This window comes from Notamacropus eugenii, chromosome 2 (assembly GCF_028372415.1).
Source record: "Notamacropus eugenii isolate mMacEug1 chromosome 2, mMacEug1.pri_v2, whole genome shotgun sequence".
NCBI classification, from domain to species: Eukaryota; Metazoa; Chordata; class Mammalia; order Diprotodontia; family Macropodidae; genus Notamacropus; species Notamacropus eugenii.
In genome coordinates, this window is record NC_092873.1 from 355297679 (window position 1) to 355325014 (window position 27336).

The 27336-nt window shown below is 46.5% G+C and overlaps 3 protein-coding genes across 7 annotated transcripts in view; 2 read left to right on the forward strand and 1 right to left on the reverse strand.

Moving 5' to 3' along the window:
* The window catches only part of GRB7 (growth factor receptor bound protein 7), a 34174-nt gene extending 26456 nt beyond the window's left edge, over positions 1-7718 (forward strand). For 2 of the 4 annotated variants that reach the window (XM_072646301.1, XM_072646303.1), the window contains 13 exons: positions 121-271; positions 554-710; positions 2056-2177; positions 2469-2546; positions 2902-3039; positions 3424-3534; positions 3888-3983; positions 4234-4314; positions 4477-4593; positions 5976-6036; positions 6258-6345; positions 6488-6581; positions 6966-7718. In XM_072646301.1, the coding sequence (XP_072502402.1) occupies positions 121-271; positions 554-710; positions 2056-2177; positions 2469-2546; positions 2902-3039; positions 3424-3534; positions 3888-3983; positions 4234-4314; positions 4477-4593; positions 5976-6036; positions 6258-6345; positions 6488-6581; positions 6966-7112 (1441 nt within the window). In that variant the 3' untranslated portion in view covers positions 7113-7718. The remainder of the gene's footprint in view (positions 1-120; positions 272-553; positions 711-2055; positions 2178-2468; positions 2547-2901; positions 3040-3423; positions 3535-3887; positions 3984-4233; positions 4315-4476; positions 4594-5975; positions 6037-6257; positions 6346-6487; positions 6582-6965) is intronic. The other 2 variants (XM_072646302.1, XM_072646300.1) reach the window with 1 other exon arrangement.
* Positions 7719-8410: 692 nt separating this feature from the next.
* On the forward strand, positions 8411-13916 carry LOC140528457 (retinol dehydrogenase 8-like). The gene is made up of 6 exons (XM_072646304.1): positions 8411-8635; positions 8888-9049; positions 10778-10957; positions 11258-11351; positions 11869-12052; positions 12551-13916. Exons 1-6 carry the CDS (start codon positions 8539-8541, stop codon positions 12788-12790), a joined length of 957 nt encoding a protein of 318 aa, XP_072502405.1. The 5' UTR covers positions 8411-8538; the 3' UTR covers positions 12791-13916.
* Positions 13917-18437: 4521 nt separating this feature from the next.
* Positions 18438-27336, reverse strand: part of IKZF3 (IKAROS family zinc finger 3) — an 87688-nt gene continuing 78789 nt past the window's right edge. For both annotated transcript variants that reach the window (XM_072646305.1, XM_072646306.1), the window contains one exon: positions 18438-25630. In XM_072646305.1, the coding sequence (XP_072502406.1) occupies positions 24927-25630 (704 nt within the window). In that variant the 3' untranslated portion in view covers positions 18438-24926. The remainder of the gene's footprint in view (positions 25631-27336) is intronic.

Sequence of the window (27336 nt, forward strand, 5' to 3'; positions counted from 1 at the left end):
GGACTAGACATGGGAAACAGGATTATCTGGGCAGAGGGTGGTAGGATATAGCCATGGTAAGAGGAGAGAAGATAGGCATGTTATCCACCCTGGCCTTAGCTTGACTTTTTCTTCCTATAGGAAACTTAGGGAGGAAGAACTCCGAGCCTCATCTCTACCTGCTATCCCTAACCCTTTTCCTGAACTCTGCAGCCCTCCTTCTCAGTCACCCATCCTGGGGGCCCCCACCTCAGGGCGGGGGTTCCTCTCAAGAGATAGCAGTGGTCCACATGTGAGTTACTTTGGGACAAGAAATGGGGGGGGGTGCTGTGGAAAGGAAGGGGAGAATGGGGGTTTTTGTAGAATGCCAGATGGGTGGAGGAGGTCCTTCTTTCCCTGGGAGAACACCTACTGATGCCATCTTAGGGGGAGGGAGAGTTAGGGTTTCCCTCTCTGGGAGCAGAATTGCCTGCTTCTAATTCTAGTAATTCTAGTATCTCAGCCAGGGAGTGCTAAATCAGGCAGGTGTTGGACCGTTGAACACTCCTGGCTTCTTGTTTGGATGGCGGGGCAGGTGGTGAAAGTGTACAGTGAAGATGGGGCATGCCGATCCGTGGAGGTGGCGGCAGATGCCACAGCCCGACACGTGTGTGAAATGTTGGTGCAGCGGGCACACGCCCTGAGCGACGAGAGTTGGGGGCTGGTTGAGTGCCATCCCCACCTGGCACTGGGTGAGGGAAGGGATCCTGGTGTGAGGGAGTGGGTGGGCTGGTTTTACCCATGGCTGTGAGAAGGGTGGGAAAAGCCACTATTGGATTCCAAGGACCACGGGAAGGTTGCTCCATTTTCCCCTGTGCATGTTAGTCATCCTTAGCCCATTTTGTTAGCATTTGTCCCATAGGCAAAAGACACTGGTATTCAACAGATATGTCCTTTGTGTCAGGCTTAGCCTGTGTGTGGCACACAGGAATAGGGACGAGTTTGGGAGCAACACTGTTTCTGAGGTTAGAGGACCTGCATTCAAATCCCACCTCTGATCCTTACTAACTGCATGATGCAGAACATATTACAACCTTCCTGCCTCAGTTTCCTCTACCATAAAATGAGAGGCTTAGACTAGATGATCTCTGAGGTTCCTTTCAACTCTAGGTCTAGGAGCCTGTGATCTATTAAAAAGTATGGGCCCCAGGGCTCTCTACCCCATCCCTACACATCTGGATTTGGGGTTAGAAAAAAGTTCAAATCCTCTCTGACACTCACTAACTTTTTGATCCTGGACAAGCCACTTAATTACACTGTGTCAGGGAACTTGAACTTGGTGGCTTCTAAGATCTCTTCCAGTTCTGAATTTATGAACCTATGACCCTACCTCAGACACTTAGCTAGCTGTGGGATCCTGGGCCAGTCACTTAATCACTAGGATTCCTCAGTTTCCTTATCTGTAAAATTAGGATAGTAATACAGATAGATAGTAGCTCTCCCTCTCTCAGAGGGTTATTAAAAGGACCAGATGAGTATACACACATATATATATCTATATATGTATAGCTACAGATGCATACATATACATATGTATGTATATCTGTGTATCTATATACACACATACAGATGTCATATAAACATGCATGCATACACACATGCAAATATGTATTACGTACATAGTTCTTTAGTCCAACTCTCTTTTAGTTCCTTCAGGGTTTTCTTGGCAGAGACACTGGAGGGGTTTGCCATTTCCTTCTCCAGCTCATTTTACAGATGAGGAAACGGAGGCACATAGGGTTAAGTGACTTGCCCTGGGTCACACAGCTAGTAAGTGCCTGAGGCCACATTTGAACTCAGGAAGATGAGTCTTCCTGACCTCAGGCCCAGAACTCAACCCACTGTACCATCTAACTGTCTACAAGTGTATATATTATATATGTATGTATGTATGCATGTATGTATGTGTATATATACGCACATATATGTATATGTATATACAGATGTGCACACATATACAAACACACACACACATACACATACATACATACTCAAAGTGCATAGAGCTCTTCAAAGTTGTTATTTTTGTGTTTCCAGAGCGGGGGCTGGAGGACCACGAGTCAGTGGTAGAGGTGCAAGCTGCCTGGCCTGTCGGGGGGGACAGTCGTTTTGTCTTTCGCAAAAACTTTGCCAAATATGAACTGTTTAAGAACTCCCCAGTGAGTGAGCATGTGCATGTATGTGTGTGCATGTGTATTTGTGTGTGTTTAGAACTGGAGAAGGAGGGGTGGGAGAGGGGGATTGGGAGGGGAGGAGGAGATATTTTAGATGATGATGGGCTAGAGGGTTCAGAGGGTTTCCACCTATCAGCCACCCCCAGAGCTGTAGTTTATTTGACTAAGCAGCTCTGCTGGGTAGAAGGAGGGAAGGAGAGGAGTAGATGACGGGAGGTTATCTCCTTCTCTCCTTCTCCCCTTCCTGACATTCTTTTTCCTCGTCCTCTCACTCAGCACTCCCTGTTCCCAGAGGTAATGGTCTCCAGTTGTCTAGATACCAACACTAGAATGACCCATGAGGAGCTTATCCAGGTGAGGGACCCTTGCTTCCCCTCCCGCCAGGTCTCTTTTCCTTCCTCCAGCTCTTCTCATCTTTATCCTTCCCCACAAAAGCCCTCTTATTCCCTCTTTCTAAAATTCCTTCTTGTCAATCGGCATATGACTAGAGTACTCAGTGGACTTGGAGTCAGGAAGCTCTGAGTTCTAATTCTGCTTCAGACCCTTGCTAGTTGTGTGACAGTGGACAAGCCACTTAACCCTATGCCTTAGTTTCCTCATCTATAGGAAAAGGGAAGGGTCCCTGGACTTAATGGCCTTCTAAGGTCCCTTCCAGCTTTATATCTCTGATCGTATGACTCCCATCTCAAATTAACCTTCTTTCTCCCAGAACTTCCTGAATGCGGGTAGCTGCCCTGAAATCCAGGGTTTCCTCCAGCTTCGGGGATCAGGACGCAAGCTCTGGAAACGTTTCTATTGCTTTCTACGCCGCTCTGGTCTCTACTATTCCACCAAAGGCACCTCCAAGGTTGGGACCCTCTGCAGACACCCACCCACTACACGACTCCCAAGCTGGCCCCCACCTGAGAGTCCTCTCCCAGGACACCCAAGGAATGATCCCTCTACCTCTTTGGGATTCCCAGATATTGGACCCCATAGCCTCACCAAGGCAACTGTGGCAGGAGGGGCCCATCTGTGACCATGCCTAGAAGGCAGAACACGTTTTAGGCTTGGGGCTCCTCTCCAAAGACCTCCAGGTCCTTCCTAGCACTTGCCCCTGGTACTTTCTTCTTCCCTCCCCCAAACCTCCCTCTCCCTCTGCTCCAGGCAACCTGATGTAATCCTTTTTCCCGGTTCAGATCTCTTCTTCATTACTACTCTAACCTAAGATATCTGTCTTCCTTCTACTTAGGACCCCCGGCACTTACAGTATGTGGCTGATGTAAATGAGTCCAATGTGTACCTAGTGACCCAGGGCAGAAAGCTCTATGGGATGCCCACTGATTTTGGCTTTTGTGTCAAGGTGAGAGACCCTTGACCCTAATATCCCAGACTCTAATGCTTGATTGGTCTTTTGCCCTTATCCCAATCCTGGTTGCTAGTTCCTCCGGTCCATTATCTCCTTGGCTCCCAAGTTCCCCAGAATTCCAAGTGAACCCTAACAATAGAACTTCCCTACAATTCTCCAATCCTATTCATTCCTTTTTTTCCTTAACTCCCAGAATTTCCAGTTCTTGCTCAGGCACAGAAAGGTTGGGGAGCAAAGAAGGGGTCCTTGGTTCACTCAGGTCTCTGTGTTACCTAGTGGGGAGGTCCCAAGGTGAGTAGGAGGGAAGAAGCAGGACTCTGGCACCTAATGAGTTCTTCCCTCCTCAGCCTAACAAACTTCGCAGCCCAAAGGGACTTCGGGTCTTCTGCAGTGAAGATGAACAGAGCCGCAGCTGCTGGGTGGCTGCCTTCCGCCTCTTCAAGGTATCTGAAACTAGAGGGAAGGTGATGACCTAGGGACACTAGCCAGACACCCAAACCTAGGCTGCTAGCCTGGACAGAGGAGGGAAGACCCCCAAGAGCTCCCAGTCTGATGAAAGAGACCCGGTGCCTGGCCTCAGGGATCTCCCAATCTAATGGAGAAGACCAGTCGATGCTCTCAGCCAGATAGGCAGGACCCAGTGTCTTCCCTAAAGGAGTTTCCAGTGAGGTCCCTTTCCTATTATCTCCCCAGTACGGAATGCAACTTTACAAGAATTACCAGCAGATGCAATCTCGACGAATTCGCCCATCCTGGTTTGGTCCTACACCCCTGGTGAGTGCTTCCCAATACTGGTGCATTTTCTCTGCCCCAGACCACTGGTAAGAGTGGCTGGATTCCTGTCTTGGCCTCACACATCCCAGGGATCCCATGTATTTACTCATCTCATCTCTCGTCTTTCTCTCTCTCTCTCTCTCTCCCCCCTCCTCCCTCCAGAGGAGCGTTTCAGATAATACTCTGGTGGCCATGGACTTCTCTGGTCATGCTGGACGGGTCATTGAGAATCCCAGAGAGGCTCTGAGTGCAGCATTGGAGGAAGCCCAAGCCTGGAGGGTGAGAACAGAAGATGGGGAGGGGAGGGAGGCAGCAGGTGCAGAGGACCTATGAATTGTAGGGGATTCTTTAAGGGCATTGGCCTGGGACCAAAGGGTCCTCATACCCATTAGTTAAGCACCAGTGATTTTTGCCTGATTGGAGCTCTCTTCACCAAGACATATCATACACAACAGCCATCTCAGTCCTCAGCCTGAGGCTCAGCGCTTAAGAGACCGGCTCAGGCTCATTTAATGAGTAAATATTAGATCTTGTCTTCTTTCATTAGGATATAAACTCCTTGAGGGTAGGAACCGTCCTACTTGCTTATATTTGTAGCCCCAAATTTAGCATACTGCCTGCACTTAATGCTGGGCTTAATAAATACTTCCTTGCTCTCTCTCCCTCTCTCTCTCTGTCTCTGTCTCTCTCTCTCTTTCTCTCTGACTCTGTCTCTGTCTCTGTCTCTGTTTCTGTCTCTCTCTGTCTCTCTGTCTCTCCTTCTGTCTCTCTCCCTCTCCCCCTCCCTCTTTCTCTCTCTCCTCCGCACTCTCTCCCTGCTCTCCATTTCCCCATTTTTCTCCTCTCCTCTCTTCTTTCTCTCCCCTCTCCCCCCTTCTCTCTGTATATTTATATATATAAACATAAATTATATAAATGTATATATTTTTCCAGGGGTTTGTGACCTACGATCCATGAGCATGATCTTTTTTAAAAATTTTAGTAACTATGTAACTGTTTTCTTCCTCCATTAGATTATAAACTCCTTGAGGGTAGGGACTATCTTTGCTTTTTATTTGTATCTTCAGTGCTTAGCATAGTACGCATAATAGACAAATAATAAATATTTATTGATCGATTGTATTTAAATATAATTGACTTACTTTACAATCCTATATATTTTACTTTTATCAGTTTAAAAATGTTATTTTGGGAAGGAGTTCATAGGTTTGGCCACATGGCCAAAGGAGGGTCCATAACACATAAAGTTTAGGAACTCCTGCATTCACAATGTCTCCCTCTTTGTGTCTCTGTCTCTGTCTCTCTATTTGTGTCTCTGTCTCTATCTTTCTCTCTATATGTATGAATGCATGTATGTATTTCCACTGTGTCATACTGCTTCATCCACCTAAGTTTTAGGGCCAACTTGTGTGCTTTGATGCCTTTTTCATGTAAGAAACTGAATTTCGAAGATGGACATTCCTTTCGCCCACCCTGCCTCCTCTTGCCCAGTCTCTGAAGTTAGAACCCCCTAGGTGAAAGGACCCTCAGTTTGGATGGCATGCCAGGAAACACTACCCCCAGATGGTTTCATCTGGGAAACAAGCCTCTGGGGTCTTGGAGAGAAACTCTTGAGCCACTGACTGATTTCTTCTTTCTTTATCACTCCCACCTCGTTCTAGAAGAAGACCAATCACAGATACAGCCTGCCTAATCCTTGCCCAGGCAGTGTGCTCAGCTCAGGTGAGGGCCTTGGTGAGGGAGGCATGGAAGAGGAGGGACCATTGCTTTGATGAAGATGAGATGCTTGACATGCTGCTGTGGACGGATGAGGTTTCCCAAGGGGACTTTATGCGAATACTGGGGGAAGGGGTGGGAGAAAGAAGAGGGAGGGTTTTCACCAAGAAAAAAGATTTCCTGAAATCAGGTGTTTGATTTCTTCTTCTTCTTCTGCCTCCTCTCAGCCATTCACCGCTCCCAACCCTGGTTCCATGGCCGCATCTCTCGGGAGGACACCCAGAGGCTCATTGGACAGCAGGGCCTGGTTGATGGGTAAAATTAGGGGTGTAGGGGGAATAGGGGCAGATTTCTGGGTTGTGGCATGAACATCAGTCTTGTATATGGGTGTGAGGTTGTATGAGAAGAAATACCTAATTGAATTGTGCTTCCTATGTCTTATTCCATGCTCTGGCAGTGTGTTTCTTGTACGAGAGAGTCAGCGCAACCCCCAAGGTTTTGTCCTGTCCTTGTGTCACTTGCAGAAGGTGAAACACTACCTCATCCTTCCGGTGAGTGACACCCTCCCTGGCATACTCTTAGGGGCTACCATCCCCACAACACATTCCCTAGGTCCTCCTGCTAACAGATCCCCTTCCCCATTCCTAATTGTCCAATGGAATCCCCTAAGAGATCCCAGGAACTCAGCCTTCCATGTGTCTCCCCTTCCCCTATTCCAGGAAGATCCTGGGAAGTGGAGTAGGTGGTTAGGAAGGAATTGATACAGGCTATTCAAGGAAGCCATTAGTATTGGGTGGAACCTTTGTTGGGTCCCAGTCCTGGAAAGTCTGGCTCTCTTGGAGGAAATACACAGGAATGAATGGCAGGAGGCAAGGGGAAGGACTCCAAGTTCATCAATGTCTCTCTGACTTCTTGCTTCCATCCACACCCCCCAGAGTGAGGAGGAGGGCCGCCTCTACTTCAGCATGGATGAAGGGCAGACACGTTTTACTGACCTCCTGCAGCTGGTGGAGTTTCATCAGCTCAACCGTGGCATCCTACCTTGCCCACTTCGTCACTGCTGCACCCGGGTGGCCCTCTGAGTGGGTGACTCCTGATAATTGTTCCCTCCCACAGAGAGAGGTGTCTTGTCTCTCTTACCCTCCCTCACCCCTGGCCAAAACGATAGGGGGATCCTTTTCCTCCCACACCTACCCAGTACCTCATCGGGCTTGGAAGACATGCCCCCACTTCTGTCTGACTCCTCAAAGGCCAGGCTTTGTGGGTCAATGCACTTTGGATCTTGGTGGGAATGCATACATCAGTAAGGAGCCCCTTCCTCTACTCTCCTACTGTCACTTCCTTCTCTTTCTCTATTTTTTTCTACTCTCTTTTTCCTTACTTTTTACTCTCTCAGTCTTTCAGTCTTCTGACTCTCCTCTTCCCTCTCTCCTTCCCATCCAGGCATAAGAATTTCTCCCTCCCCTTCTGCCCCAGTTTCAACCCAAGACTCTGGGAATGGCTTCTCCCCCTTCTCCCCCAGCACTGAGCTCCTGGTTCTCTCAGTCTCTAAAGCTGTGGAGCCTTGGGGCAGGGCATTATGGGAGAACTGGGGAGCAGGGGGTAGGGGCATCCCCACCCTTGTACAGATTGAGCAGCCAGTTGATCTGCCTTGTTTTATACCAGTAACAATAAAAATTATTTTTGGACCTCTGGTTGGATTCTTTCTTGTGACAAAGGTTGAGGGTAGCTGGGTTGTTGGAAACTGGAGAAGAGAAGACAGAGGGGGCAGGGAGAAGATGAAGTAGGATCTGGCTTCTGTCACAAGAGGAAACCAAGAGATTTGAGGGCCTGATTTCAAGGGCTTCCTGACTGCCAAGGACATTGGGAAGGTGGCCACGTGAATCTGAGAATGTTAGAGCTGGAAAGGGAGCTTGGAGACTGGCTAATCCCCTTATTTTACAGAGGGGGAAGGAGAGGCACAGAGAGAGGAAATAATTTGCCTATGCTCAAGGGTCACATGGTTGGTTGAGACTGGGCCAAGGCTGGAAACTGGGTGTCTTAACTCCCAAGCTAATGTCTTCTGTACTAGACCACACCTCGTTGTCTCTCCTGGAAAGAATCCCTACCCCTGACCTGAAAGCCAGCAAGAGGTGGAGATGTCCTGAAATGACCCAAAGGCAGTTTCTCTGCTCCTGTTTGGCCCTGGCACCCACCTGGTTACATCTGGCATCCACAGGGCAGCTCGTGACTTTAGCCCCCACTGTTCTGTCCGACGCCTGTTGACTAATCCCCTACGTGTGGGGAGCTTGGTGCCAGGGTCCAGGCAGGTACCAAGAGGCGAGTTGTAATCTGCTTTTCAGATTTGGAGTCTACAGAGGGATTTAACTCTTGGAAATTTAGTGCCCTATGGTGGGAGGGACAGATTAAAACTTCCCTTTATTAGGCCTAGAGAAAAGCCCAGCAGGGAGACAGAGAGTAGGGCAAGGGGCAAATGCCAAGACTGATCCTGGTTCCTGCTGTGCCCCCATGGCTCCTAGAACAGTCCTCATCACTGGCTGTTCCTCAGGCATCGGGTTGGCACTGGCTGTGAGACTGGCCACCGATTCCCAGGGACGCTTCAAAGGTAATGACTCTCCTGAACTTCATTCAGAAAATGTGGGGGGAGGCTAAAGACTCATCTAATTGCTCCTTAAATCCCTTATAACTCACAGTCCAGCCAGATATGCCCCAGGGATGCCAGAGTACTAGTGGCCAGGAGCTTGAGCCCTTTCTTGTGGCTCCTTCCTTTTTACTCTCCTCCCACTCTCACCCCCAATTTAACTTTTCCTGGGGCACAATCTTTGCTTTGAATTACTCACTCCCTAATCCTACCCAGTGCTGGCCACCATGAGGGACCTGAGTTGCCGCGGACCCCTAGAGGAAGCAGCTGGATCAGCTCTGGGACAGACCCTAGAGATTGGGCAACTGGACGTCTGTGACCAGGACTCCATCACCCGTTGCCTGAATAAGCTCCCAGGACAATATGTGGACATCCTTGGTGACTAGTTAAGATCCTGGGAAGGCCACCTTCCTAGGCAATGGGAAGGGACAGCTAAAAATGAGAGACCTGGGAGCAAGGATTTGTTAGTTTTTTTTGATGGGGAAGGTTTTTGTGGGGCTGCATGAATGTGCTGGGGGCTCCTGATGGTAGAATTACAGACTTTTTGAGACCTGCAAGAGATCATAGGATTAAATTTTTTTTTTTAATTAACAAATATTTTTCTTTCTCCCACCTCTACCTTCTTCATTAGGGGAAGAAAAAAGAAAGAGAAACCACATCCTTGTAAAACCAGTTCCTTGCTCTATCCAAAGATGTGTTCCCCATTCTGTACCCTGAGCTCATCACCTCTCTGTGGGGATGTGTGGGTGGCTCCCTTCATCACTGCTCCTTTGGAATCCTGACTGGGAGAAGGCTGGGGAGAGATTGTGATTTGTACCTAATACATAGCAGGGCTAGGATCCAAACCTAAGTATTCTGGCCCTAAAACCAAGGCTATTGGGGCCTCTACTGCAATGCCTCTGATCCCATTTTAGAGAAGAAAGTTGAGGCCCAGAAAAGAGAAGTGAATTGTCAAGACTTTTACTACTTCAGTGACCTTGGGCAAATCACTTAAACTTCCTGAACTTCTGTTTCCCAGTTGATTAAAGGATTAGACTAAAAGAGGGCACTTCCAACTCTATCGTCTTATACAGTCACAGAGCCAACCCTAGAACCCATATCTGTTGTTGTTCAGCTGTGACTGAACATTTTGGGTTTTCTTAGCAAAGATACTAGAGTGGTTTGCCATTTCCTTCTCCAGCTCATTTTACAGATGAGGAAACTGAGACAAACCGGACTAAGTGATTTGCTCAGGGTCATACAACTAGTAAACGTCTGAGGCCAGATTTGAAATCATGAAGATGAATCTTCTGACTCCAGGCCCACTACTCTATCCACTGTACTACCCAGCTGCCCCTAGAACTGATGTTCCCAGGCCTCTTTCAAGTCTGTTGCTCATACCAGTCTACATCCCCCTCTTAGAAATACTCTTGGGCCACCTCTTTATGTTACCTTTTGTGGTGGTGGTGTTTTGGTTTATTTTTTTGAAGACTTCAAGTGTTATTTTGGTAACAACCTTAGTAAAACAATTGGAATCAGCTTTTAATTGGGACAGTCAAAAAAGCAAACTCAAGTTGTAGGATGGGAATGTTTATTAACTTCTGAAATTTGAGGGAAAATAGATCTTGCCTGGGACTCTTAACAACGGAGGTACATACAAGGTAGCGTTCAGATTGCTCCTGGCTTTCATGCAGAGTCAGTCAGGAGCTGGAACTACAAAATGATGTGGGACCTTCAGGACTCCAGACAGTGGGAAAGGGTTCCATCTTCTTTCCTGGGGAAGAGTAGATGATGGATATTCCTTATGTGAGATCTGAAAAACTCTGTGGGGCAGGTAGTATATTATTCCCATTTTACAAATAAACTAAAAATTCAGAGGGATCAAATCTCAAGGTAACATGTCTAATAACATTCCTCAGTGCCCCAGAATCTGGGCTGGGAGAGGGAAGAGATTATCACTGCCCAGAGGCAGGGAAATGCTTGAAATGGCAACTAAGGTTAACTTTCTGAGGGCAGGGGTTCTGCTTAGATAGAGATTTACACCTAAATAGATAGCCTTTGCTGGGGAGGGGTTTGGGGGAAAGGAATTTCCAGTTGCCTAACTCTGCCTCTTGCCCCACTTCTCAGTCAGTAATGCAGGCATAGGGCTCATCGGGCCACTAGAGTCACTGTCCCTGGATGACATGCGCCAAGTCATGGATACCAATTTCTTTGGGTTGGTGCAGCTGGTTCGGGCACTGATGCCTGCCATGAAGCGCCAACGCCGGGGACACATCGTGGTTATCAGCAGCATCATGGGCTTGCAGGGTATGGGATGGGGGTAAAGAGATAATATGGGATGGGGGAGGGAACTGAGAGGAGCCAGGGTAGCTGTTGGGGCCACTGGAGACTGAAGATGATGGCGGCTGTAAGGTAGTGTAAGACCCAAGTTTTTCTCTCATCAATTCCTGGGGCCCTGAATGGGTAACATGGCTATTTAAGGTGTCAAAGTGTCACACATCATAGGAAAAGGCTTTTAAGAATTGGACAGATCTAAGTATCTGACTCTGGGGTACTACAGGTGAACTTGTAGACACCCTCTCTTTCTTCTTTCATCCGCCCCATTAGGCATCATGTTCAATGATATATATGCAGCCTCCAAATTCGCAGTGGAGGGTTTCTGTGAGAGTCTCCTGGTACAAGCACTTCGGTTCAACATTTCGTGAGTGACTGGCAGGGGACAAGATGGGGAGATGTGGCAACTGCACAGTGGTTGAGGATATTTGGAAATTTCAGCTCCTGGCTCTCAGGGCTGTCCCAACCTCATAGGTTAAAGGAAATAAATACTGAAGAGTGACAGGGGATGTGTTCTATACAGGCAGAGTCAGAATTTGGGTACAAATTCTGTCTGTTAATGTCTGAAAGCCACTTAAATTCTGGGTCTGTTTTCTCCTATGCAAAATAAGGGGTTGAACCAGGGGTTTGTGGATTTCAGGGGGTTCCTGAACTTGGATCAAAAATGAAACCCACATCTTTATTTCAGTAATCCTATCTTTTGTTTTCTGCATTTAAGAACATTATGCTGAGAAGGGGCCCCGAAGGCTTTACCAGACTGCCAAAAGGGTTCAGGACCCAAAAAAGAGGTTAAGAACCCCTGTACTAGATGAACCTTAGGGTCCCTTCTGGCACTAAACAGGTGTTTAGTCCCAGAGGGTCAGGGCAGGGGGGGTTCCTTGTAGGGTAACACTGGTAGAGCCAGGCCCTGTGACCTCAGAATTCGAGGGAAAGCTGTATTCGGGGGTAGAGCAGGTGAACTGTGTTGGCACTGACTCTGAGACGGCAGACATCTTTACCCGAATCTACTTGCCCAACTCCCGGGCTCTCTTTGCTAGCCTGAGCCAGAGTCCTGAGGATGTGGCCGAGGTGGGTGCCTCCTGCAAGAACACACCTGTCTTCTGTCTGTCGCCCTCAGACCCCCATTCCAGCCCCACTGCCCGAGGAGGAGAACTCCCCCCGGGTATTGGAAAGCTCCAATAAGCCATCTCTCCTAGGCAACATTCCTTCATTAGCGAATACTTCATTAGCCTTACCTATAAAGGTCCCCTCTCTCACCCTCTCAGTCTCTAGGAAAGCCCCAAATCTTTGCCCCTGAGTCCAACAACCATCCCTTTTCCTGGAGCCTCTGGTGTAGAAAGAAACAGGTGATTCCTCTGCTCTCTTCCCTCTAACCCATCGTTCGGATCCCTCTTCCCGGGTTAGCCTCTCTCCATTACTGCAGGCTGTCTCCCACTAAAAACCCATTTATCCCTGCCCCAAGGGCGCCATCCTAGACACTGAACTTTCCCCCGACGCCAGCGCCGCAGGGCAGTGCTGGGCAAGGCGCTAGATCTCTGAGTCTGAGTGCCCACTTTGCCTTCGCAGCACACCCTGAAGGTCATCTGCGCCCGCCGCCCACCCTTCCGCCACCAAACCAACCCGGCCTACACGCCCATGCTGGCCCTGAAGCGAGCCGACCCGTCGGGCGAACTGGCGGGCGCCGCCTTCTACAGCCTGGTGTTCCGCCACGGGCCACTGCTCCGGGCCAGCCTTCACGCTGTGCGCCTCTGCCGCTGGAAGGCGCGCAAGCTCCGCCAGGGTCTACGCTTGCTCGGCCTCAGCTGAACCGAGTTCACCAGGTCTGCAGCCAGTACCTCGGCCCCCCGGGCTGCGGCCAAGCTTGAAGAAGCTTCTCTCGCTTTCCCTCCACTCAGTTCCCAGCCCAGGAATCCCTTCCTAACCCCCCTCATCTCTCCCTCCCCCCCCAAATAATGGAGTGCGCTGGAACTCGGGCTCTGAGACTAGAGCGGGCGCTCCGTGCGTGGAGGTCTGTGGTGTGGGAAGCACTGAATGGATGGATGGATGGATGGATGGATGGATGGATGGATGGAGTGTAGGACTTGGAGCTGCCCGGGCTCCTCTTTCCCTTCTGTTCAGCCGCTAAGATGCCAATAACCCACACGTTGGCACCGTGTAGTCCAAACCCTCTACCCCTTTATATTCTCCAAAGGGGAAAACCGAGGCTCAGACAGGGATGGGAACACGTCCGAGGTCACAGTGGAATCAGGTCTCTGGACCCTAAAACCCCGACATCCTGACACCACGAGGATCTGAGGCGTGGGGCTGGGGTGGGCACCAGGGGGTTGGGGGGCGGGAAGGGCGAGCCAGCTGGTAAAGAATGCCCAAGCGAGTGCTGGTGGAGAAAGGTATCCTTGGAGGAGTGTGGGCAATAAAGCGCTTAGCTGCCTGACTCGGGGCATGTGTTTGGGACTCCGGACTTCGGCGAAGGCATGAGTGTGGGGCTCGCAGAATGGGGCCGCTGCGGGGTGCGGGTAGGGCGCGCGTGCGGTGGGGATTCCAACAGAGGCTGCGAAGGAGCCCTCGGGATTCCCTGCGCCAGGACCCCCGGAACCGAGCTGAGTTGTGCGGCTTTAGTGACACCCAGTGACCATCCGTGGGAACTTCGGGCGGCCGCGCCTAACTGTGGCTCGGGCCGCTCGGGTCCCACGAGGTCCCGAGAGGATAGCCGGAGGCGGGGGAGGGAGAGTACAAAGACAGACCTCAAACCTTCCTCCCCTCTCCTCCTTTCCCCCGTGCTCCAAGGCCCGGCTGAGCACTTTCCCCTCCCCCAGTTTTCTCCGGCAAGGCTAATATCTATTAGCCGCCTGGAGATCCACGGGCGACTGGTTCCCGGAAGGGTGGGGCCGTGGGGTCGCTAAGCCATGACAGGGTGGGGAAGTGGGGGGCAGTTTCACTTCTGGATTCTAGCCCTGCGTGAGATAGGAGTGTTTCTATACTGGGCAGGGCGCGGCGAGGGAGATGGGGGCAGGTGGGAACAGCCAAGGGTGTCATCGTCGTAGTGAGTCTGCCAGTCACCCCGCCGCCCCCCCCCCCCATTCTCAGAGGCTTCATCGTCTCAGAGGCCAGGGTGGTGAACTTGGGGTTCCAAGGATACCCAAGAATGTTAGGGGACCCGCTCAGCATCGCTCACACCTTTCTTCTCTGTTCTATTCAGTGGTTCCTGTGTAGTAAAACGCTTTGATCCCCTCTTCTCCAGGCCTGGCCATACACCTCCCCCCAAGCACCCTCCGCCTCCATCAGGACCTCCCAGCCCCCGGAGAGGCCCCATAGAGCCGTGGGCGGCTGTAGGGAGCTAGCTGTGAAGCCACAGGGGAGAGGAGGGGGGCTGTGGGCTGCTGGGACGCTGGGGCTGTTTCTCAGAAGTGCCGCTGCCCCTCTCCTTTCATCACCATCCCCCCACCCCCATCTCCCATCTTACACCGCCCCCCTCCCTGGCACCTCCGGATGCGGCTGCGACCTCCTGCCCCTGGACTTTGCTCATCCCCCCAAGGGCCTGGGAATCCGGGTCGCGGCCCCCCCCACACACATACACCCTGGGTTGGGCCCTTGTGGCTTCAAGTGGAAAAACTGAGGCACAGGGTATAGGGCAGGGAGGTGTGGGAGTTAGGAGTAACTCCCTCACTCTGGCAATATTCAGAAACCCAGCATTTCCAGACCCACAGTGCTCAGGAGACAATGTTTCTCCGCCACCCCCTTCCCTTGGCAGGTTCTATTCTGGAACTTTTGAGAAAGTGCCTGACACCCCTCCTACCCTCAACCCCCTTTTCCCTACCCCAATGCCTCACCTTGTGTTCAGCCAGAAATCACTTAATGTTTTTAACCTAATTTCTTAGCACTTTAGATGGACCATCTTTGGGGAACTTGAGGGAGGCCTTGGACAAGCATTTGACTATCAAAGCTCAACTTTTCCCCAGAGAAGAAGGGAGGTGCTGCACCATGTGTGCATGTAGGCTGAGGGAAGATGAAGCTAGCATCTCAGAGATCATCTGATCCAACTCCCTTCATTTTACAGATGAGAAGGGGAGACAAGTTTAAGTGACTTGGTTTAAGGTTACTCAGGAAGCAACAGAGTTGGGGATGGAAACCCAGGTGTCCTGACTCATTTTAAGTATTTCTTCCAATGCCTTTAGATAATTGTCCTCATCCTAATGAAGGCAGAATCCCACTTTTGAAACATACTAGCAGTGTGACTGTGAGCAAATCCTTGCTTTCTGAACCTTAGTCTCATCTGTAAAGTGACACGGTCAGACTAGATGAAATTCAAGGCCTCTTTCATCTCTAAATCTATATGATGGCTTGCTGAAGGACACAGAATAGAATGAACCCAGATGTCCTGACTCCCAGGTCAGTGTCTCCACACCTCTGCCCTGAGAGCCACTGACTCTCCCCAAAGTCCCCAGAGTGGAGTTGATGAAGGCAGAGGTTTGACATGTGTGGACCAGAGAACATAATTCCAGTGGGAGTGGGAAATGGCATTTTTACTATGCCCAGGTGAAGGTGTGGCAATGAAGGCAAGTTGGGAGAGGAAGGGATTGAAATAGTGGAAGGAACAACTTTGGGGGAGGAGATATCTTGGTAGTGTCAGCCCCCCCCCCCCCTCCAGTTCCCATCCACCAGCCACCCTCAGAGCTGTGGTTTATTTGACTAAGCTGCTCTGCTGGGCCCAGGGGGGCAAGGGGAGGAGGTGGGGTATAGATGATGGGAAATGGGTCTCTTCAATTCTTCCTGTTCCCCATACTTTGTGAAAGGGGGCAGGGAGGAGAGCCACATGTCACACACTCTCACCTCCATCCCTGCCCCAATGCTCTTTCCTTTGGTCACCACAAAAGAAGACATGATGAGAAGGGAGAAGAGCTGTTTAACAAATAAACAATCTCAACACCTCAGACCCCCTAGGGACTTTCTTTGACCTTCTTCCCCAACCCCTAACCTCCATTCCCCATCTAGGGAGTCTCACCCTAGTGACCTCCCCTCCCCAGGTGCAATTTTGGGGGCTTTTATGCAAACCATTGTCTGAGCTGGGAATGTCTCAGTAGCCAGGACTTGTGATTTGGAGAGGTGGTGGGTTGTCACTGACTTGTTCAGTTTTACTTCTCTATTGTCTTGCTTCCCCACCTGATGGTCTGTCATCTCTTTCTCCAACCCCTGAAGATCAGGAGAATGGAATGAAAAAGAACTGAAAAGATATCTCTCCTCTTCCCCTTATCTTGGGGCTGGCTGTTGTAGGCCAGTTGTAAGACAGTTGTAGGCCACCCAACCAGCAGTGTGTTGAGAATGCTACTTGGGAGAAGGGAAGTTTCATCATCTGTACAGTGAGGGAGGTAGACTACATGAATTCTGAGGTCCCTTCCGGGTCCACATTCCATGATTCTACAATCCCATATTGCTGTGGGGCCGTGTATGAAGGGTACGTTTAGTGGCTGCTAAGGGGATGATGAAGGGTACAGATGAGTACCCCCATTTCTGACCTCACCCATGAACCCCATGGGAGAGAAGAGAGTGGCTCAGTTGAACAGGCATTAAACAAGCCCTTCAAGTACAAATGAAGTCAGCCTATCTTCATGTTTCATTTCTTACTTTATATTACCAGCACAAGCACCTAATAGGCATCTAATGTTTATTGATGAATTGATGTAGAAGGAGCTATTTCACGACACCTTACAGTAAGGTGTACACCTGAGTTCAAATGAGCCAGCTCTCATCCTTTATCTGTATGCTAGTGGTCAAGCCATTCCAATATCTCTGGGCTTCAGTTTCTTCATCTTGGAAAATGAGACACTGCATAAATTAATCTTTTTTTTTTTCTGAGTTTTGTTGGTTCTCCTGGGGGAAAGGTAACATCACTTGGTCTCTCTAGAAGGGCTCACAGCAAGACAATTGTTTCACATGCATGTTTAGGGCTAATGCCCCTTGGTGAATGTTTCTCCCTGTCCCCCCACCTCTCACCCCCAAGTTGTTCCCTCTCAGTGCTAGAGGCTAGGAATGAGGGACAGGAATCAAGAAGAGGAAGCTGAGTAGTCTTAGACTTCCAGAAGCCCCTCTGCTTTTAAATACATTTCCTTTGGGATCCTTATGCTAAAGACAAGGCAGGTCCCCAGCACATTGAATGGATACCATGTCTTGAACTTGTGTGGTGATATGGATCAAGAGGAATCCAGTGAGATGAGAAAACATGGATGGTGGAGGAACACCCACATCAGTGAGACCACTCCATCTGAGTAGTGAAAAGAGCAGTGGTCTTAGAGTCGAGTCATTGGCTTGAGTTATGGTTCTGCCATGATATTATCTGTGTGCTTTTGGACAAGTCCTCTCAACAATTTCTCAAACTTTTATTTCATTATCTGGAAAATGGGTATCATATTTGTGCTATTTACCTCAGACATACTACACAGATGTGAGCTATTATTTTGACTTGGTGGAACTACAATGAGGTTGAGGGAGATGGATATGCTTTCTAAGACTTGATGCCTACTGAAGAAACTGCCTTGAATTAGAGATTTCATACTGATCTCCATATTGTTTTATGCACGTTTCATGTGAAATGTATGGCCTCTTCTCCAGCCTTACTTCCCAGATCTGGGCTAGTCAAGCTTGGAACTAGTATTGGTTTGACTAAAGCTACCTCTCTACCTATAATCAGGATTTTGTAGGAGATTGATGAACAAAGAACGAGGCAGGCTGTCTGATCCATTTCCCTAAGAGCTCCCCATCTCATATGCTGTGGGTCTGGACTTTGGTCTGATCTGAGACATGCCAAGGACTTGGTATCTCAAGTTTTCTAAATATTGTACCAACTCTAATTGTGACTAAGCTTGAGTTCAAACTTGGATTTCTCATAGTTTTGATTAAACGCTAAAAATGAAAGGATGAGAGTTGAGGGGAAAGGGTCTGTGCAAAGTGAGAAGAATGTAACCTTTCTTTTCTTTTCCAGGTGGGATTCCTTATACCCCCTGCCAATCACACACCCTCTCCAGAGCTGTGGGATTTAGCTTTCCAATGCTAGGTTATGGATCAGGGTATCCAGAAATCTAAGTCATTACTGCTTTCCCCACTATGGGAAAATAGAAAAATTGTTGCTCTCTACATTCTCTAAGCCCTTTTTTTTGTGGGGGGACGGGTTCTTTTTTTCTGACAGAGACCAAGCAAACTGGAACAGCAGAGCTGAGGATGGGTGGGGATGTCATCACTTGGAAGGGTTGAGTGAGAGGAGACCCAATATCTTGGCACTAGTACTGGACTAGGAAAATGAAATGACCTACTTCTTGGTAGGATCCTTGAACAGAATATTTCAGATGCTTTTGTATAGAAATTCATGTATTTCATTTTTAAAAGGAGAATAAAACCCATAGTCCAAAAAGAATAGTAACTTCAAGTCCAAAACTCTCCACAAACCAAATGCATCAAACATGTCTAGTTTCAAACACACTATTTTTTTTATTTTTTCCCTGTTAAAAAAACATAGACTTTAAACACCTAAACAACATTGTTCTTCACACAAGAACATATTGAAATTTGGACAATGGTTAGTACTGCTACATTACAGAAGCTTTGATCTTTAGGGGATCTGGACATCTTGCTGTGACAAATGGAAGCACTTCAAGTGGTTGGACTATCAGAATCCCACAAAAGACAGGGTCACTAGAAATGGGATGGGGATGACACCAATGCTTACTTGAGAATGGGAGTGTTTTGGGGAGTTACACATCAAGAAGGGTGCTAATGACATCAGTAACAGGAGAATTGCTTAACATGGGGCTCTAAGTCACACGTGCAAAAAACAACCTGGTGAGACATAGTCCTCTACCTTACCTTTGCTCCTGCCTCTATAGGGCCATTTATTCACTGATGTGTGGGAAGGCAACCTGAGGCTGAGACCTCAGTTTCTTTCTCAGTGTTACCCTAGTCACTCAGGCGATCAGGGCCATCCACAGACCACACCTGTGGCTTTGGAAACCAAGTTAAAAATAAAGCTTTGGTTTTTCCAGTTGCTAAAATGATCCCTCATACCCGCTCAGAGCCTGAGAACTTGAACATTCAAAGCCACTTGTCTAGCTGAAGGGGTGTCTGCTCTTTAAATGACCCATTAACCACGTGTAACCCACAATGATTTAGTTTCCATACACGTAGCCAGGGCAGGGATAGATCTTCCAAAAAAGGGGGTGGTGGTGGAGATGTCCTGTATCTGTTACCCTACTAATTTGAAGACCTGGGAAAATTCTTATAGAAGTGAGATGGAAACGAGGCTGGCTGATTTAGCAAAAAGGTTTCTGCTGTGTTTGTGGGACACTCAAGCTCTATATTACCCACCTTGGAAAATAGAGAAACTGGTTGCTGTCTGCCTCTAATGAGTGAGGTGAGGAAGTGAGTTCACCTTGAAAACTTACAGATGGGTGGAGGGCTGAGAGTATAATGGGGCTAGGTGTGAGGGTCAGTTTTAGCCTCTCTAGACATTCTAAAGTAAGGAGGGTGAGAGGAAGAGGTTCTAGGGCACTGACTGAAAAAAAAACAACTTTAAGTTGTTGGAGGCTCCTGGCTAGAGGCCTATTAGAACTGCGCACTTTCCCTGAGTACATCAAGTTAAGAGCCTGGGTACTTTATGCTAATGAATTAACCTGGTTTCCCTTCTTTATAGGGCTCAAAAGGTTTGACAAATGTTCTTCATTTATACCTTGAAATAACATAAAGGGAATAAAATCAAAGAATAAACCAGTGTCAATACTCAATATGAGAAGCTGCCTCCCCTGGCAACTAGTTCAAGTTCAGGCCCTGAGCTGGGCTCAAAATTATGTCCTTTGAAGTCTTTGGGACACTGATATAGTAAATCATCAAAAGATAAAACCATCTTGAATGAACTTTTCCAGATCCAGAGTTCATTCTGGACATCGAATTCTGTGACTCCTAATAATATCCCCTGAGGTAAGTGTATGCATATACTTCTATCTAAACTTCTTTCACAAATAGTATTCCCCTTTCAACGCACCAAGAATCACACAGTTCAAATATATCACAAGACCAAGTTATTTTAGGAGAAAAAAAAACCCTCTAAAAGATAATTAATTTCATTTTGCTGGATGATGTCCTTGGGGCCTAGAACTGCCGGATGAGGATACCTGGATGAAGTAACTATAAGGACTTGGTATCCTTCTCAGAGCTCTCTCTCCTCTGTGAGGAATGTGTGTCCATGGGAGCTAGCAAATAGATGGCTTCAAGTGAATAATTTTTTACTATTACAATCTATGAGAATAAAGGGGAATTTTCCTCCCTCATCAACACCTTTGGGACTGACTCATAGCCTGACCCATTTGGTTTTTCCAACAATGAGCTTTCTCCAACACTATAATGGACTGAGTGGGAACAGACAGCTAACCAGTTCTTAGCGCAAAGAAAACAACTTTCCAACAGTGAGAAAGTCTCGTGGTACGAATTACATGCAGCTTAGGTAAGTGACAGGTATCTTGTTACTCAGTGGCCTTAACAAGCATTAACACATCTCTCCAGGTTCTCCTTATTATCAGGCCTCTTTGTTCCTCTTAGTTTAAGGCCACTGTTTTTTCCTTGTAACTCACTACAGCCAATCTTGTTTCTTTTGGCCCTTACACAAAAGCAGGGGCCCTTTGTAGCTGAGAAGCATTGAAACGATTCCCCTTCCATCCCTAATTGGATTTGAACCTGATCTCTGCCCATATCAACTCCTTCAACTAACTTTTCCTCTGTCTTAAGAACCCAAAACTTTCCCTAGTTATCAATGTTTCTCACTAACTCTAGGATGAACTGTCCCAACCCCTTAAAAATCACATCATTCTGGTTTTCACTCAATTTTCATTTATGCTCTTGAACTTCTAAGAGGTCTGAATTCTTTCACCAAATTGAATAGCCTGTAGGCCCCAGCTCCCCACCAGGGATCACCCCCTCCCAGAGACGTCACATTACATCTCTTTTCCATTCTTCCAGCCTGCCCTAGGACCTCTCAGCAATGTACCTACACCCCTATATTTAGCCAGACATAGGGAGAGGGGAGAGGCTAGGGAAAATGAGATTTTCCCCTGGGGGTGGTAATGGAAATCAAAGTAAATTTTTGTAATTATAATTTTTTTAGGTAGTCTATTTCAATGAGAAGTCATCTCCAAGTCAATGTGGTATGTGCCTTTGCTACATTTAATGGTGAGAAAATGTGTTAGTGATGAAATTCAGAGTTAGGGAGGCAAGAATTGAGAATAGTAAGAAAGATATCAGGTTAGTTTGCTTTTTTTTTCAGAGTGTACCGTAGGAGTGTGTGGAGGACTTTTTAAATGGGAGGAAGGGGGAAGAGAAGTGTTCCACTCAAAACTAAGTATGTTGTACCTATACAAAAAAGGAATTGCTACTCAGTGTCCCTTTTACAACAGTTATTCTCTTTCCTTCCCACACCCATGCCACACCTCTCTCCTTAACTTCACATAAATTTTTCCAGGGTTGATTTTTTTTTTTATCTTATTATGGCTTCCTGGGTGGGAGGTAGAATCCTTGTGTAGCAGATTTTGTGGGAAAGCAGAAGTACAGAGCTGAAGGTCTGCTTTCTATCTCCTCAGGTCCTGGGATTGCAAAGAAACTGCCAATAGGATATGTTTGCAGCTATTGCAAAAGTTTCCTAGTCCCAAGACAGCAATGAGTTTATAGCTCTGAAACAATCCTTCCTTTCCACTCATCATCTCAAGAGTTTTTGGGGTTTTTCCCCCCAACAAGCAATGTGTTAACACCACCAGCATATCAGGATGGGTTTAGAAAGAACAGCTGGTTCCATGAGGCCCAATGGATAACTGTTGGGGTTAGACTATGAGACTGAAAGTGAATAATTTTCACAGGCAAAGTATTACCTAAATTGGATGCATTTTGTACCTTCCTTGGAAGTCTAACAGTAAGAAGTATATTCTGTGTGACTTAAAGCCCTTTTTCTCCAGGAGAACATATTTCTAGTAAAATGGACACCATTCAGGAAACTGATCGGGCATTAGAACAAGGAGAATGAATGAAGATATTCCTGTGGCTGGAGGAACAAGTCTTGTCGTCACCATTTTGAGATGTAAGACTCATCTCTTCACCAGAATTTCTTCCTTAAGGTGATAAGTTTTCCCTTTCCTAACACTCACCTCCAAACTCTTTCTCTTCCCCAACTCCCTAAATATTCAAAAGAATTTGTGAAATCTTAAGAATGGCATGAGTTCCTCTTTTACTGGGGAATCTCACTTGGCACAGAGTCAAATACCATATGGTGATTGGTTAAAACTGACACACAAGTACTGAGGCACACAGGATCTAAGAGTTGGATACCCTTATTTTACAGATAAGGGAGCCTGAGGCTCAGAGAGGCTACATAACTTGTCCAAGGTCACACAGTGACTTTGAGGAAGGGCCAGAACTAGAAACCAAATCTCTGAGCTTCCAAATCCAGGACTCTTTCCATCACAGCATGCTGCCTCTACTACCTCAGGGTAACATCTCAAACAGCAAATAACTACAGGGTTTCACAAATAAGAAAAGGCAAAGTTGCAAAAGATGACTTGTGATCTGTACAATCAAAGGGAGAGTGTCTATTTCTCATAGTATCTACACAAGCTGAGTTTGAACTTAAAACATAAGCCCTTTCAATATCTGGCACATGAAAATTGCATTTCAATCTCACAGATATCCAATACAACAAGCTATCCCTTCTGAGCCCCCACCCTGTTACAGTTACAGCTACTATAGAGGAGAGGTAGCCATGGAGAGAGAGCTGTCCTTGTTCTCAGGAAGACCTGGATTCAAATCCTGCCTCAGACACCAATAGGCTGTGTGTGGCCTTGGACAAGTCTCAGTGCCTCACACAAATCTCTAAGACTGTAAATTTCAGAACAATTGTAGATCTGCCGTGATAGAGGGAGCTTCCTCACCAAAAGTCCCCTATGCCAATGAAATTACAGATGGACACAAATCTTTAATCTGTCAGGAATTTGAGATTTAGTAGAAATGCTCAATGAAGCTTAATCTCACTTGGAATGGGCACCACAGAATTGTTCTGCTCAGCAGAATTCTTTTTTCCCTAACATTAGATAAAAAAATTCTTTGGCAAGAAGTTGTTTGCATTACTTTATGTGCATACTGTGGGGCAGAATTTAGATGTTTTCCCCCTTTATGTTCCTCTTCATCTCCCGAAGAGGTTTAAGGAAAAACTGAAATACATTTTCCTTACCATCAAATAAATGTGCAATATACCTACATAAGTATTATATACACAGACATTAATTGTATATATATGTATGTAAACTTTTACCCACTTAGTTCTAATAGATTAGGAAGCTTCAAAAGGCTCTACAGTCACCCCAAAATCAGATCGTCAAAGTAAGAAGGAACTTTAGCAGTTGTCTAATCAGATACCCTGTTTTGCACATGAGGAAACTAAGGTTTCTGAGAAGTACAATGACTAGTGGCAGAGCTGGGACTAGATCCAAGGTCTCTTAAGTCTAAGACGCCTTCCTCTGTTCCACGATATCTTTCTTTTATATTAAGGGTTATCAACTTCTTCTCCATTAGACCTGTGATTGACAGACCTTCTGTGATAGAGAACAGACCAGACAGAATATGAGCTGCTTATGGGCAGGGATTCTTGTCATTTTTATCTTTGTATGCCCAAAGCTTCTGACCCACTGCCTTTTACATAGCAGATGCTTAATAAGTATTTGTTGAATTTAGTGGGTCAGGTTTATCAAAACATAAACCTTGTCATCTTGCCAAAGATCTCATGGCATCAGAAGGGCTATCACCCTGACAGGCAACTTCTGGCCTGAAAAACACTATACTAACAGCCTCTCAGGAACTGCCTAACCTTCCGTGGAGGTGAGGGGGAGGTAATATGCAACTAAACAATGTTTTGTTTTGTTTTTTAATTTTGTAATACTTTTGCATAAGTATGGCTCTGTAATATGACGCTGTAACAATAAACTGTGAGGTGTCAGAAGAACATAGTACCTGGCATACAACTGGTACTTAATAAATGCTTGCTGATTGATTGTGTAGGTAGCGGTCTCTCCTGTTTAAGCTGTTGAACTGTTTCTTTTGCCTCTTAGATACTCCCTCTTCCAATCGCTGGGGAAAGGAAATGACTACTGAGTTCCTTAACAGACAATTTGCTGTTTTAATAACCACATGTCTTTGTTTATAAAAGCTGACTCTTCTTATACAGAATCCCTTCCAGAGTAGTTGGGGAAGGAGAAGTGGGAGAAGCAGCAGGATGAACACATGACTGTTCTGGAGGATGCTGCTGGTCTAAAGCAGATTCGATGTTGACTTTGTGGTCTTCAAATGCTAGATTAGGTCCCCTCATCACATAAACTGTGGTCTTCCTCTGTTCTTTTATGGCAATTGGAAATATCTGCCCTTACACCCCTTCCCTGACTTGAAAATCAATGTAGTCCAAGGCTTGAATGCATGCAAAATTCTGTCAGTTTTCTGGTCAAGACCAGTTTTCCCGGCTTATGGTGTTGAATACATGCCACCTCCAAGCTTTCATAGAGCACAGCCAGGGGGCTGTTTGAAGTTTGAATGGACAAACTTCTTAACCTAGCTTTGAGTTGTGCTGCTGTAGAAGGCAATGATTAAAGATTCCCTGCTTTTAGTTCAATAATATAAAGTACCTGAGGAAAAGAAATGCTGAAAAAAAAACCAAAACCCATCTCTCAATAGTAACACAATGGGTCCACAAGAGTTACTGAATGAGAGCAGAATCCCTTAGGCAGTTAATGAAGACATTACACTTTTTATGTCAGAACTGGAATGAAAAATAATAGGAGGTGGTACAGTTTCGGCAAAGTAGAAGTATTAGTTATTTGCTGTTTTCGTTGCTTTTTAAAGATGCTTAATACTTAAATCTCTGAGAGAATTGAGCTATTTACTTTAACATGACTCTGTGTTCTCCTCTAGCAATATGAGAGGAGAATTCATACCTGTCATGGCTCCGGTACCCACACATGTTGCACTCAAAAGGGTCACGAAAACCATGACAGCCCATGTGTATGGTGAACATCACATAATCCAGGAAAAGTACTCGACAGTGATCACACCTGAACACACCCAGCACCTCTCCATCTTTGTTGATCACTTTGATGGTATCTCGAGGGCAGATGGGTGGGGGTTTGAGGAGTTCATAGGTGTGGGGCAGCTCCTTCAGGGGTGGCATCCCATTTCTGGCCCGGGGAGGGATCATGTGGTTCTGCTGGTAGGCAGGATTCTGGCGCTCTTCGTGGTTGCTATCTGTGTCTGTGGAGTCATGGCCACTGTTGTTAGGGGAGAGACCTCTTTCAGAAGACAGGCACTTGTCTGAGAGGTGGGTGTTCTTCTTCTCTAGGTCTTGAGGGCCACCATTAGGCATCTCTGTGCGGGTAAGTGCAATGGGGTACATGCTACTGATAACTGGGACCATCTCTGAGGTTGGGGCAGGAGGGGTCTGCACTAATGGACGCAGGGCCTCAGCTCCAAGGTAGGTGATGGCATTATTAATGGCCTGATCCATCATTCGAGTCTGTATCATCTCACTTTCCTTCTCATACATGTAGCTGGAATTATAATTGACCTCAAAGCAGTGACGCTTCTCACCTATAAGAGGGAAAAGAACAGGTTACAACTGAGCCAAAAAGGCATGGGGATCTCAGAATTATTTTTTGGATTGTGGGAGACTGTGTGGTCCATTACAGAACGCAGAATGCAAATAGTACTGACCCTTTATGGAGTTATAGACTTGGTCCATATTACAGAGTACCAGACACTAACATTAGGTTGAGGCTACAGTTTTGTTGTCATCTCCTGGACAAAATTTGAGAAATCCCGGGGATGGGAGGGATATAGGCACATTAAGATTGAGCTCAAATGACTGGTGAACTGTACTGAATGGCAAGGGGTAGTTCTGTGCTCCTATCATGCCCATCCTCCTCCCAAAATACAGGCCACCCTTCACCTCTTGTTTTCTGCTAACAATTTTCAACAGCTCAGGATAGAAGTGATGCAATGTATGGCAAAGTTCATTGGTTGGTGAAAGTATCTCCCACAAGCAGATCAAAGAAAGAAGGAAAGGACCTACCTATATGAAAATATTAATAGTTACTCTTGTCAAAAAAACTGGAAACTAAAGAAGAAACCCATCAATTAATAAGTGGCTGAACAAATCATGGCAAATGAAAGTAAAGGAACAACACCATTGTGCTCTAAGAAGTGATGAAAAGGATGGGGTTTCAGAGAAACCTGAGAAAATCAGGAGAAAAATAAATAAGCAAGCAAGCAAATAAACATACACATGTATACATATACATACATACATATATACACACACTCGTATGCATATACACATCTACACACACATGCATATATACACGTTATACACACACACACACACACAACATTGTAAAGACAACTAACTTTGAAAGACTTAAGGACTTTGAGCACTGCAATCATGATTCCAGGGGACTGATTAAGAGTTATGCTACACACTTTCTGACAGCGAGGGATAGATTCAAGAGGCAGAATCAAACATACATTTTTGGACAGGAATTTATTTTGCTTCACTATGCATATTTGTTTTGAGGTTTTTTTGTTTTGTTTTGTTTTGATCTGGGGGATAGGGTGGGAAGGAAAGAAAAGAAATGCCTGTTAATTCAAAAGTAGGACAAAATTATTTTTAAAGGTTTTAAAAAACCATCAATTTCACACTGCTCAATTATACTCAGTTACCTGACTGAGTCAATAAGTGGGAAAGGGAGAATAAGCTTTAGCAATGGGAGGCTAGAGTCAAAAGTTGTTTTAGAAAATTTTCTCTCATTATTTACTTAAAAATGGGTCCATGATCAATACCTAAGTGTTTATTAGGATTTGTCTTGCCCTTAACTGAAACAATCTTCTTATGGTTCCCCCTTCCTACTTCTCATTTCAGACTGATGAGAAATTCTGAAAGCCTGTCCTAGCCATCCTCTGGGTGTGTGTGGGTGTTGTATGTCAGAAAGCAGAGGCTTCCAGGCCACAGGGCAGACTGGGATGGATGATAGCAGTGGTGGCAGGTGCGCTTAATGGGTAAGCAGCAGGTGAACAAAAGACAGACTGTGAAGGACTTATCAAATAAGTGGCAGAGACGGGGCTGAGGGCTCTGGTGCTGCTTTTCTCATCCCATAGTTTTATAAACTCTAAGAACACTCATTGCATCTCATTCACCTTCTGTATACTTTTTTTAAACACATAATTATGACACTAAACTGTGTCCTTACAACTTATATAAAGCATACCTTTATTTTTTAAAAAAAATGTTGAATAACAAC